This window comes from Antechinus flavipes, chromosome 6 (assembly GCF_016432865.1).
Source record: "Antechinus flavipes isolate AdamAnt ecotype Samford, QLD, Australia chromosome 6, AdamAnt_v2, whole genome shotgun sequence".
Classification (NCBI taxonomy): Eukaryota; Metazoa; Chordata; class Mammalia; order Dasyuromorphia; family Dasyuridae; genus Antechinus; species Antechinus flavipes.
The window spans coordinates 67,405,325-67,419,717 of record NC_067403.1 but is presented as its reverse complement, the minus strand read 5'-3'; the positions used below and the strand labels follow the sequence as shown (position 1 = coordinate 67,419,717).

The following is a 14,393-nucleotide window of genomic DNA, read 5'->3' as shown; positions in this document are numbered from 1 at the left end:
ACTTAGCGTCCATTCTGAATCCACTTGAGTAAGCAGTGGTCACACTAGAATATTGCTAAGCTGGATCTGAGTGATAGGTCACTGTGTAAGATGAAATGTGTATCAAATAACTAATTGCCAGCTTTAGACTATCGTAGACTAAATGAGAAGTTGCCATGGTGGCTTCCCTTTTGGAAACTGAGACAAAATGTTGACCTGGATATTATAGTTTTTAATGGTACATCAGAAAGAATATTGGTTTTGGAGTCAGTGAAACTGGGATTGAATCCTGAGTCAGCCACTTAACCACCTTCTGTATTTGTGGGCAAATCACTTAACCTTCCTTGACCCATCAGTCTCATCTATAAAAAGAGGGAAGGCATTATAGTAACCCTCGAGATCCTTTTCAGCTCTAAATCAGTAATCCTATGAACTCCATGACTATATATAATGGGCTAAAACAATAGCCACATATTACTCACTGCCCAGAAGCCTTTGTGGGAGATACACTTGTTATTGATACCCTACCTTAAAGAGATTTTATGACTATTAAAATTGGAATATTTAGGGGTCTAGAAATAATTGCTTTTATCCAAATCCCCCTTGTATTGCTCATTAGGACACCATGAAGGAATATTTATGCTGCTAGTTAAATTGTGTCCTATCTTCTTTCTCCCCACCCCCAGGCTAGGAATGATTCATCATTATAAAATAATAAGTTAGTTCTTGGGATGTGACCATTGTTTTTCATTTTTGTTTATTATTAACACCGTTTATCTTAAGTTTCTACTGTATTTAACTTATCTGTCAAAAGCAGACTTAGACACTGTAATCTGTTACCCATAGGGTCATTCACCAAGGGACAGATTCTTTCTGGCCTTTTTATCAAATTTGTATTCAGATAAATGGGGTGGTGATGAAAATTGTTAATTGTCTAACTTCGTGTAGCACTTTTAAGGTTTCAAATATAATCACACAGTCCTCCTTTACAGAAGAGGAAATTAAAGGGCAGAGAAGTTAAGTGACTTTACCACTGATATCAGTCACAATAAGTGACTATGTGGGGGAATTCAGCACCAGTTCTTCCTGGCTCCAAGGCTGACATTCACTCCATGACATCACGCTGACTTTTTATGTTGGCTTTATGTAGAACTGTGACCTTCTCTGGGTTTTGTGGGTGATTGATAAATATGCAGGTAATCCCTCCTGTGGGTCCTGACATTTCCCACTCACGGATAACACAGTAGGATGTCAAGGCAGACTCATGGACCATGCTGCCTTTCACATGGAAGTCTACACAGGAATGGCAGAATAGCAACTTGGTCCAAGACTCTTTATTCTGTTGAAAAAAAGATTAGAACAAAATGGATAATACTAAGGATTCAGGCTCAACCTTTCAAACTTCCTTTCTTGCTGAAATGAGAGTACAGAGATGATTTCTTCAGAAAACCCCATCAGAAATTCTTATACTTTAACCTGAGCAAAAAATGGATACTTCCATTCACACATACATGCATCCATCCATATACATCCATCCATACATATGCAGATACAAATAAAAGAGAAAAGGAAATAAGCATTTCTATAGTATCTACTATATGCCAGATACTGTGCTAAGTGCTTTCTCAAGAAATATTTTTGTTGTTATTATCAACATCATTATTATTTATTTTATATGTGTGCATCTCCAGAAGCTCTTCCAGTAAACAATTTGCCTTTTGCCCCCATGACTTGCTTTAGGATTTATTTTAATGCTCTAAGTAAAAGGGCCTTGCTATCTAGCCTGGTCCCCAGCTGACAAGAGCCCCCATTATAAACCACCAAACACAATTCTTTATCTCAGATCTGAAGCTGACTTCCCTCTTCCCTATGGTAGTCTTGTTTAAAAAAAAAAAAAAACAGCCTGGTTGTGCAGACAAATGAGCACTTAAATTGCTTACACTGTGGCTGCTTATGAATCAAGGTTTTTTGAGATGGGATGAGGGTGGGGAGGCTCTGTAGGAGAAATTGAGGGATTATTGATGTCCTGAAAATTCTTTTAGCTAAACTATGATGTAGGAAACCAAGCAGTTTGTGAAGATCTTATTGTCATAGATGAAACTTCAGCTCCTATGTCCATAAAATCATTTAATGGAAACTTGGTTTCGGTTGGAAAGAGTGAAAAGTCTATCCCATTTTCAGTTCCACATGAAGATTGCTTTTCTTGCAATTGAGGTCACTATCTGGTCCGCCTTGATAAAATTCCACAGACTTGGACCATCCTGGGTGTTTCTCATTCTGCTCTCCCCCGGCATGATGCTGTCCGGGTCCTAAATTACTTAGTGATGATCTGTTTCTTCTCAGGTAACAATTGTGGAAAAGGCCGACAGCTCCAGCGTCTTACCCAGCCCCCTCTCCATCAGCACAAAAAACCGAATGACCTTTCTCTTTGCTAACTTGAAAGACAGAGACTTTTTGGTGCAGAGGATCTCAGATTTCCTGCAACAAACCACTTCCAAAATATACTTGGACAAAGAGATTTCAGGAAGCTGCAATAGTTCAGATGATGAGGTACGTGGGGAGCAGCCAGTGGGCAAAAGCCCAGAATCACAGATTCAGAGCTGGGTGGGATTTTCAAGACCATTGCGTCTATTCTCCCTCACTTTGCAGTTGAGTGCACTAAGGTCCAGCATTTCTTCCAGTCACTAACTTCTGATTTATCTCATGTGTCATGTTCTTGTGCATTGTGGTTAGTGGGTATGACTTTAAGCTGAGCTAAAATAACCACATAGCCTGATCCATAGGAGTCACACACAGCATCCCATTATGCCATCACTTAACCTGGGGAGACAGATTGCTCAAGCTGAGTGCCTCTCTCCCATGTAAAGCAGTGATCCTTGATCATTTGTAGCCATTTCTTTCCTCTAATTTTTCCAGTGCTGCAAAAAAATTTACAGAGGAACTAACTAACATTTATCCCAAAGTTATCCCTCTCAAGACTTAGGAAACTACATTATATATTTTTTTTCCTTTATTAAAGCTTTTTATTTTTCAAAACATAAAATGGACAATTACTCAACATTAGCCCTCACAAAACCTTGTGTTCCAATTTTTCCCTCCTTTCCCCGTGACTTCCCCTAGATGACAAGTAGTCCAATATAGATTAGATTAAACATGGTAGAAATATAAGCTACATTATTTTAAATAACTAGGTTAAATTAACATAGATTAATGATTGTATGATTATAATTACCATGAACCTGAAGATAAGGTTTTTGCCAAGGAGTCCTGGTGTGCCTACATTCCCTACAGAAAGAATTCTCACTGGTCCTTCCCCTCCCATTTCAGGGAAAAACTAGTGTAATATTAATGGCTCCCAAGTGAGGCTATAATCCAGATACATCTCCCCCATGATGTACACACTTTTGTGCTTGGGAGAGATATTGCCTAGTGATTGGGTAAGAGCATTTTCCAAACTTCGTGAAACTATGACAGTTCAGAAATAAAAATAAATTAAAATTAAAAGAATTAAATTAAAATGTATAAATAAATATTATTATTAAGGAATCTAATTAGAAAATTAGCTACAAGAGAAGAATATTTTCAGCCATAGCAACCCAAGAAGACCATTTCCAAGCTTTGAGGAACTGCATTCTGTCTCAGTGGAGGGGAAGATGCTGATAAAGCATCCTTGATGTACTTCAGTGGGATGTCTACATGTGAATATGTGCTTATGAGAAGCTTTAGCGCACATGTGTGTTTCTGTATTGACAGGTGTACTCGAGACCCAGCAGCCTTGTTTCCTCTAGCCCTCAACCCAGTGTGAGCTCTGAGACCGATGGTGGTGAGCGCCAATTCAACCTGAACGGGAACAACGTCCCAACAGCCACACAGCCCCTGATGACCATGTACCGGCGGCGCTCTCCCGAAGAGTTCAATCCCAAATTAGTAGGTCCCTGCTTGGCTTTCTGTAACATGGCTTTTGAAAACCTGATTGTCTTAAAAGTTATATATTCATGGGAGCTTCTTATTTAGATATCAATTTTCCTGTAAAGAAAAACATGTTGATCTCTAATGTGAACATTGGCTTTGTAGTGGGGTTTCTTAAAATGATGAAAAAAAAAAAAGAGGGTTTTTTTTTTTTATCCTTTATTTCAATTTTGCATCTGAGTACAAGAATTTTATTGGCCTGCATTTTTATGGCCATACATATTTATATATGTCTATGTATGCATAGCATTTACATGGAAACACATTTAATATATAACCAAAAACTACATAAAATACATATAACTATACATTTAAGATTACATTTTTAATTTTTTTAAATTTTATATATTTTTATTTTTATATTTTAATATATATTATATACATAGATATTACATAAATAAATATCAGTAATTAATGTTAAATGAAATATTGTATAAATACTAAATGCATACATGAACATTCAAATAATGTTATTTATATATGGGCATACACACACATATAGTGTGCCAACAAGTTTTATAGAGTTTTAAGCTCTTGGAATATACTCTGTATGTGTATGTGTGTGCATAATAGCTCTTTTAAAGTTTATAAAGTGCTTCACACATAATTCCTTTGGTGCTTATAAAGAATCTCATGGGGTAATTGCTATTATTGCCCTTATTTTATAGCTAATAATCTGGAGCTGACACAGGCTAAGTGACTTGCCCATTGCTGTGCAATTAGCACTGGAGGCAGGCTTTGAACTCAGTTCTTCCTTATTAGCACTCTATCCTCTGCTTTACCTTCCTGCGATGTTCACACACATATATGTACAAATGTCAGTAGTCATCATGAGTGGATAAAAAGTTGACCTTGGAGTCAGTATGATTTGAATTCAAGGAATATACTGGCCGTGTAACCCGGACTAACCCCTTCTGTGTCCTGGGCAGCTCTCTGAGACTATAAGTTGTGAAATAAATGCCATTCCATATGATTAGGGGAATTCCCAAAACCAATGAAAGCCAAGATTTACCTCTACCCTCAACAGTATATTCATATCAGTTCATTGCAATGTCCTAGTGAATTCTCCAGGGTTAGGTTAGCAGAATACCAGCACAAACAGGCAGACTGGTTCAGGAATAGGCTCTTGATCTCTGTCACCTGAGAACAGGGGCAGCTAAATCAAGTCGGTTCAGCCCCAGAAGGTTGGCTTCCATAGAATGTTTTTTTTTGAGGGGTGACCATAGCAATTTATTAAGACTCCTTGGTGAATCATTGGTGTGAGTGTAGGGAGTGTACCACTACCTTTGAACCACAGGTGTCTTAATATATTCGGATAATGATTCGGAGGAGAGAAACAGAGACAGAGATGGAGAGACAGAAAAGGGAGAGATGGAGAGACAGAAAAGGGAGAGATGGAGAGACAGAAAAGGCAGAGATGGAGAGACAGATAGAGAGATAGAGAGACAAAAGAGACAGAGATGGAGAGATGGAGAGACAGAAGAGGCAGAGATGGAAAGACAGAAAAGGGAGAAATGGAGAGACAAAAGAGACAGAGATGGAGAGATGGAGAGACAGAAGAGGCAGAGATGAAAAGACAGGAAAGATAGAGATGGAGAGACATAAAAGGAGAGATGGAGAGACAGAAGAGGCAGAGATGGAGAGACAGAAGAGGCAGAGATGGAGAGACAGAAGAGACAGAGATGGAGAGACAGATGGAGAGATGGAGAGACAAAAGAGAGAGAGATGGAGAGACAGATGGAGAGATGGAGAGACAAAAGAGAGAGAGATGGAGAGACAGAAGAGGCAGAGATGGAAAGACAGGAAAGATAGAGATAGAGAGACATAAAAGGGAGAGATGGAGAGACAGAAGAGGCAGAGATGGAGAGACAGAAGAGGCAGAGATGGAGAGATGGAGAGACAGAAGAGAGAGATGAAGAGACAGGAGAGATAGAAGAGGCAGAGATGGGGAGATGGAAAGACAGAAGAGGCAGAGATGAAGAGACAGGAGAGATAGAAGAGGCAGAGATGGGGAGATGGAAAGACAGAGATGAGGAGAAAGAGAAGGGGAAAGAAAGATTTAAATACCAGAGTTCCAATCCTGGTTCTTTCATGGAATTATGTGGACGATGAACAAATTCTTTAGATCTCTGAACCAACAGATAGATCAACATCTATAGCATTTATCTCCCAAAAGTTGTTTCTTGATGCTCAAAGGAGATTAATGTCTATAAAACAACATTTTATAAAACTCTAAGTAGGATATAAATGTCTATTGTTATTGTGCTGTATTTTCTTAAACTAATCTGCAAAAATCTTGGGGAGCTACTGGTAAGGCCAAATAAATGAATGGAATCAGCATTATTACTCATCCTACATGGAGCAGAAGAGTAGGGACAGGGAAAAACATAAATACAGGTACCCACTGATATATTAATTCATTAGGAAATTTAATCCTAAGCAATCCCTGGCTAGTTTTTTACTTCTTATATCTTACTGTCCCTGTGATTTAGCATTTTTAGCCTGTTCCTTTCTTTTCACCACGAATGATTCCTCTTGATTTTAATTTTAGCTCTATTCCTGCAAGAATCATTTACCTAGATAACTGACCTGACTCAGCCACCAACGATTTCCCTCCCCCATCTCCCACTCCATCCAAAAGGGAGGATTCTGGAGATCCCTTTAGATGTCCACATGGCATCTAGCTTTCCATCTGTAATGTAGTAATATTTTCCCAATTGCTTTTAGGCCAAAGAATTTTTGAAAGAACAAGCCTGGAAGATCCACTTTGCCGAATACGGGCAGGGGATCTGCATGTACCGCACTGAGAAAACCCGAGACCTGGTGCTAAAGGGCATCCCAGAAGGCATGAGAGGGGAGCTCTGGATGCTGCTTTCAGGTGAGCATCTTGGCTTGTCTTGACTCCCAAACAGGATTTTAACTTAGAAGCACCTCAGCCCAACCTGATGTCTAGATGGGAACCCAACTCTCAGACTTCCTCCAATTCTTAAAAGTAACAAAATAAAACTATTCCTTAAAATAGCCAAAGACCTGACTCAAATCTACCCTTTTGTTTTAGTCAGAGTCTGATTTGAGAGTCTCTGCAATATTTACCTCCCTGCCTGTACTAGTCCTTGTTTTTATAGAAAGAGCACTTTCAGAGAATCTTTTCTAACCTTCCCATGATATTCCCTCAAGAGATTTCAAATATTCAATTCAATTCAGTTCAACACGCACTTATTGAGCACTGCTTTTTTTGCCAAGCACTTTGCTAGGGGCCAGGGAATACCAGAGCAAAAATTAACAGCCATTCCCCTCGAGGCGTCTATATCCTCTGGGAGGAAATAATAAGTATACATAAAAAAGTGTGCCCAAAATGAGTAGAGACAAAGTATTTTCTTTGGGGAGCAGCAATAATTTGGAAGATTTAGGAATGATCTCATGGAAGAAATGGTTCCTATAAAGGAAACTAGGGATTTTAGGATGCTGATGTTATGAGAGAGAATATTCCAAGCCTACATATACGTATCTTCTCTACCAAGGCACAGAGATAGGCCATTGAATGTCATGTGCAGGGGACAACAAATTAGCCTAGTTTGGCTGGAGGAAGAAATAGAGTAAGAAAGAATTCTTTCTGATTTGGGAAATTGACAATATTTTACCAGAAAGGGGAAGGAGTGAGCCCAGAAGTTCAAGTCTTGGGTTTTAAAAGTGAGTGTTTACTTTATTAATATTGTCCTTTTCAGTCCTTAGCTCACACTCTTACCTTGACTAATATAGATCAGGGAGCAACTTTTTTTTTATTTTCAGGGGGACTTGATTTCTGTCATTTGCCAATGCCCCAAGCAATACCTTCTCTCTTCCTATTCTTCCACTCTGGCTTAGATGTTCTTGAAGCAAGAATTTTTCAAGACTTTATTTCTTAGCTCTTCATTCAAGGGAATCCTCACTTTCCCCCTTGGAATATTCTGGTTGTTGATACTTAGATATGTCTTCTTCTGCATGAATCTATGGGACTCACCTTTCTTGTCTATAAAACTAGAAGACCCTCAAGGTAGCACTTGAGGTTCATTGTGAGATTCTACAAACCCAGAGTATCTTTTATTATCGACTTTCCATCCAGGCTCTATTGAGATGAAATTTTCTTGAAGTGAAGTTTGAATCCTGCTGTCATTTACTTCCTCTATGACCTTGAACAGACTATTTAACTATTTAGGAAGGAAAATGAGATCCTTCTCTGTAAATATAGGGCTTTAAGCTAGATGATATCTGGGATATTTTCCAGGCCTAAATCCATGATATGCTCTCTCATTTGTTTTCTATTATGCGTCATGTTCTTTCCACTTCCCATTTCTTGCAAGGATGGAGACAACCATTGGGTCATCCTGCCACATCAGTTTCTAACACAACTCAAGATCTCTTGATAATCCTAGCATTTCAGATTTGGTTTCCACTCACAAACCACAGGGCAAATGCCCAGTTGTCTGCCAGGTGGTCTGATTCTGTTCTCATGAGTATATTAAAAGATGAATTGGATGTCAGAATAAAAAAATGTATTTCTGGTTGACTTCTGGCAAGTTTACAGCTTGAGAGGCTGAAATAGCATGTTCCTAAAGGTTCTCCATATATAGAACAAAGCTGTAAATCTATCTGAATGGATTAAGGTGAGACAGGATATGCTCTGGCTCCATTTTTTTCCCTTTCCTGGACTACAGAATAACTTCCCCTTGATTGAGAAACAGTCTGGGATCTGAAAGCCGGCTCTCACCCTGATCCATTGACTAAGTTTGTGCAATTCACCTCATGCTAGAGTCGCATCTGTCAGATGATGGGATTTGATTTGGTGACCTCTGAGGTTTTCTTCAGTTCTAACTAATGTTCTCCACTTTCAATTCTATTCATCCCAGGCAGAGCTGGCTTGTTTCTGTCTTTAAGAGCTTGCTGCTTTGATTTCCTCACAATTCAACTTTCTATTATCATAATAGCATTTACAGAGCACTTTAATATAAATTTATATAATATAAATATATATATATAATAAATAATATAATATAAATAAATATAAATTTTAATATAAACTTAACAAATATATGCAGTATATAAATAAATTAATAAACATTTATACTATTTAATAAACATTACTTCATGGAAAAAAGACAAAGTTGAAATAGTAGATAGAAGGTCACATTTGGCATCCTGAAGAGTCATATCTTGCCTCTGACATATCCTAGCTATGTGACCCCAGGCAGAGCTCTTAACCTTTAAATACCTCTGTCAACACGGTAAGATTTAGTGACAGTATAAATTGATGGAATGATAGTATTCACATGAGAAATTCCCTTTGCAAAGTTATAGTCCCTTCCCAAAAATGTGCATTGGAGATACGAAGTTATAAAAGCCCCTTCTCCAAAAAAGAGACAAAAAAGACCCCAACCCATTTAGTTTCTATCCTCAAGAACCTTCTATCTGCTGCTAGGATATAAATCTGTTGGGGATAAGCACTACTCTTAAGCCCTTACCAGCTCACATTTCACATGCCATTTTTTGACAGTTAGCCAGTTGTTAAGACCTGAAGAACAGGAGTTTGGTTTACTCTGCCTGAGAAAACTGGGCATCACAGAAATTGGAGATTTAGAAGGGATCTCAGTGTCCACTTGGTCCATCCCTTCTTTCCAGAAAATAATTTCAGCTATCACACCTAGCAAGTTGGGCTTTTGCTTTAAAAGGTCTCTAAGAAGGGGGAAACCTACCGACAGCATCTCACATCTGGAAGGCTCTCGTTGTTGGAGAGTGTTCCTGCCAGCATGTCTTTATTGATCTCTTTCCATCATCCATTTACAACCAAGAGTTGACCCCCCCCCAAAAAAAAAAAACAACCTCAATCCCACATCAGATACATGAAGAGAAGTCCTCATCTGTTTCTCTCCTTTCCCTGCCCCCTGGCTCTTTTTCTAGACTAAAGATGCCCGGTTCCTTCCACTGACTCTTATGTGACATGAACTGAAGGTAGAAGGGTAATGGTGTCAAACTCAGATGGAAAGCATTCCCTAAAGCACTGCAGACTTTGCATGCCTATACTAGGGGGACAAAGATTAGATTGGAAGCTCCTTGGAGACGGGCTGTCTTTTGCCTCTTTTTGTATCCCCAAAGCACTTAGCATTGTCGGGCACCTTGCAGGCACTTAATAGTTGGTTTCTGATTGATTACTAAAAGGGAAGGTGGGCTTCCTTTAGGGGTAGTTCCAGTCAAAAGCATAACATCTGAACATCCTTCACAAGATTTCATTCTTTTTCTTAAGAATAAAGAATTTATTGTGGCACATTAGGAAACCAAAGGTGGGGAGTTCCTAAGATTAAGAAAGCAATCCTAGTGGAATGAAAGGAAACTTCACTGCCGTGTTTGATGATGTCGGGACTATTCCTAGGAGCCATCAATGAGATGGCCACCCATCCTGGCTATTATGAAGATCTGGTGGAAAAGTCTATGGGAAAGTACAACCTTGCCACCGAGGAGATTGAACGAGACTTGCATCGGTCCCTCCCGGAACACCCGGCTTTCCAGAATGAAATGGGCATTGCTGCTCTGAGAAGAGTGTTAACGGCTTATGCCTTTAGAAACCCCAACATAGGATATTGCCAGGTAAATCTGAGATGTTCCCTTTAAGTCACTTGGTGGTTTAATAGAAGTAAAAGGATTCAGTGGATCTAATGGAAAGAATGAACAACTGGTAATCAAGAGACCTTAGTTCTATCCCCCCTTTTAACTAGCTCTGTGATCTTGGGTACATTCTATCCTTTGATTTTAGTTTCATCATCCATAAAGTGCATTAGTCAGTCGATTAGTTCTTTTCTAAAACTCCTCCCTGTATTAAAAGTCAGTAATTCTAGAAACTGAACCAGAATAGCAGATTGATAGCACAAGGGAAAAACTAATATTTAAATTTTGGGGGGAATTTTGTGTTATTCTTTCTAGAAAACAGATTGTTAGTCATTTTATGTCATGGATTCTTTTTAGCAATGGAGGAAATCTTCTTTTACTAGTTCTTTGCCTATGTTCATAATGAAAGAAATGCTAAATTTAAGAGAATAGTGTGAACAAAAGATGTACATTTTTAAATTTAATTAAAAAATTTTTTTTCCTATTGAAGTTCATGGGTCTTCCAAAATTTTTCCACAGGCCTCGTGTGGGTTTATGGACCCTAGGTTGGAAATCCCTGTTCTAGAAGATCCTAACATAATTTAATTAACTTCTAATAAAAATGGAACTCAACTAAGGTATACAGAGCCTGGAACTGAAAGACTTAAATCCCAAAAATCCTATAAAAATTCCTTTCTACTACAGAGTCATAGCTAGATATTCTGGGGACTAGTATAAGCACCTGACAAGCACTGAAATCAATTTTTAAAAACAAAGTTTAAAAAAATAAAGATTAAAATCAAAGTTTTGAGGTTCTGTTGAGATGGAAATTCTGGGGAGAGACTTAGAACCTTGGGATAAAAGCAACCCTATGGGGAGAGATAGTAACTTTCTATTTTTGGGAGTTTCTCTTGTTAAATTAGGTGTCAAGAATTTTTGTTTCTAAAATTGCTGTCATTCGTACTTTCTAAATTTAAATTTAGCACATTTGCATAAAGCTCACTTGTCCTGCCCTACTTAGGGTTTTGCTCATATAGTACCTTGGGCAAATGATCAGCTACCTTTGGCCTGAAGATCCTTATGGACAGAGGTCTGCCAATCACTTCCCAGGGCAGCCTGTCATTTGGAAACAATTGTAATTACTAGAAAGTTTTTACTGACATCCACACTAAATGCCCTTAAGTTTCTACCTGTAGCTGCTGGTTCTGCTATTGGAAGGCGAGCAGAACAAAACTAATACATTTTAGGATGCTTGATGACTGCTGTCATGTCTTTCCCTAAATCTTTTCTATTTCAGACCAAACACCCCTCACACATTCCAAATTCCTATTTCCTTCATCTGATGCTCACGTGTATCTGTAACACCTGCAGGCTCCTCTGAACTCTTTTCAATAAATGAGAAATCACTTAGGACACATTTTAAACCGTTTATTTTATCCAGCCAGATGAAACAATGGCTGGCAGTGTTACTTAGGAATGCTTTTGTTTTCAATTTTCCTTTTGCTTTCCTTAGTTACTACATTTCATACAAAATAAGACCCTCTCTAGAGCCTTTAGGTCCAGGGTTGTGGAAATTATGACAGCTGAGCAAGAAGAAAGGGAAAAACTGCTCTCACCTGGTTATACTGAATCCACTCCATCATTAAACAATCATTTAAGAATGAAGTCTTGGCTGCTTATTTTGGGGAGAAAGCGCTTGAATTGTAATTATATTTTGAGAGCTTTGCTCCAGGTATCCAATCACAGCAAGCATGATGGAAATAAGTTGCCTGGAAAGTACCCACTTGACTTTTGAACTCAATGAAATGCCAGTTCTGTGTTTCCTGATCTTATTCTTCCCACCCCAGTTCTACCCCTGCCTCTTCCCACACACACAAAAAAAAGTCATCATTTTTCATCTTACAATTTTTTTAAATTAAATTTTCTAGGCAATGAACATTGTAACCTCAGTGCTGCTTTTATATGCAAAAGAGGAAGAAGCCTTCTGGCTGCTGGTAGCTTTGTGTGAACGGATGCTTCCTGACTACTACAACACCAGAGTTGTCGGTATGTGTGAGTGGGATTTAAATTTGGCCCTCTTGATACCCAGATGGTGTTATCTAGAGCAAAGCTTCTTAAACTGTGGGTTGCCACCCCATATGGGGTCATGTAACTGAATGTGGTAGTCATGAAAACTTTGGCAACTGTAAAAGGTATCCAAGATTTAATCCTTTTTAAAAAAATAAACAAGAACATCCATTTTATCAGTATACAAATTTGCTTTTATCTTTATTAAATAGCAAAATTATATGTAGATCAAAGAATTATTTTCAAATAAATTTCTTTTTGGTGTATCATAAGTAAATATTTGATTTGTATACCTACTTTATATACCTATATACTCAGATTGCATAAAAATTTCTCAGTCAAAAAGGGGTCACAAGTAGAAAAAGTTTAAGATAATCTGTTTTCGAGCAGTATCCCTCATGGACCCAATGTGACTCTGGTGCCATATTCCTATTCACCAGTGCCCAAAGAAATCATAAAAGAAAACATATCTAGTGACTTGAATCTAAAAAAAATGATATGATATGAGCCATAACTAGACTGTGAGAGTGGCGCTTTATCCCAGGGCTTCAAAACTGAGACGATTCTAACAGCCTTTAAAGCCTGACAACAATACAAACAACTAAACTTTGGACCCAGTTAACAAATATATTAGTTAAAATAGGAGAATACAAGAGGTGCCCAGACCTCAAATGAACCCAAGTCCCATGCAAAATGTCAAATGTGGTTTCAAGAGTAAGTATCCTTATTTGAGAAATAATTATTTCTTTTTAAGAAGTCGGATGGGAAGATTCATCCTTCAAGAAGCTACAACAAGAATTTTGATAATATAAATGTGATGTTTATAGCATGATATATTATTAAATGATAAAAATAAAACAAATATAAAAATATAAATGATAAATGTAAATTAAAAATATATAAAAATAAATGATAATAAAAATATCTAAAGAACCAGAATAAAGAAAGTGTTTTTTGCTGGAGGACTGTGAAGTACCAGTAGGGTCAATACATTTTAAATGAAATAAGAATGAGTAAAAAAAAGACATTATATGGGGGTTGTTTATATTTTTAAAATAATAATAGATTGACTGTACAATGTGATTTTAAGAAATCAATTGCACAGCAAGCTCTTTAACAAATATATCCACAACTACTTTTTGCCATTTTTCAGTCTGCTCTCACCAACATCACCAAAAGAATATTGGTGTCAGAAAGATGGGCTTTGCATCAGGGAGCATAATGAGAGCCCCAGCCAGAACCCAATTCATTTATTGAGTATGCATTTATTAAATGTCTATCAGTATCTGATAATCTGATAATCTCTGAGCAAACAAAAACAAAAACTAAATAGCTTCTACCTGTCAAGGAATTAATAGTTTCTTGGGGAAAACAATGTATACATACTTAAATAAATACAAAGTAAAAAAAATTAATAGTTTCTTAGGGAGAACAATATATAGATACTTAAATAAATACAAAGTAAAAACTTAATAGTTTCTTGGGGAAAACAATATGTACATAAATAAATACAAAGTAAAAAAAAATAATAGTTTCTTGGGAAAAACAATATGTACATAGTTAAATACAAAGTAAAAGGGGTAGACTAGAGGTCTTCGGGAAAAACCTTGTAGAGATATTGTCCTACCGTTCTCCTAATCTGGAATGGACTCAAATTACCATGTGTCTGCTAATGCCTTCCCATGGACTGTGTACTGATGGGCTAGCTCAGAAGGCCCCCAAATCCAACTAAGGATAGGATTGACCTGGCAAGATAATTTAAT

General features: G+C 37.6%; 1 protein-coding gene across 1 annotated transcript in view; it reads left to right on the top strand.

Moving 5' to 3' along the window:
• Window positions 1-14,393, top strand: part of TBC1D9 (TBC1 domain family member 9) — a 113,656-nt gene that overhangs the window by 74,785 nt on the left and 24,478 nt on the right. The window contains exons 7-11 of the mRNA XM_051967231.1: window positions 2,323-2,529; window positions 3,733-3,906; window positions 6,676-6,826; window positions 10,352-10,566; window positions 12,492-12,609. Of these exons, the coding sequence (XP_051823191.1) occupies window positions 2,323-2,529; window positions 3,733-3,906; window positions 6,676-6,826; window positions 10,352-10,566; window positions 12,492-12,609 (865 nt within the window). The remainder of the gene's footprint in view (window positions 1-2,322; window positions 2,530-3,732; window positions 3,907-6,675; window positions 6,827-10,351; window positions 10,567-12,491; window positions 12,610-14,393) is intronic.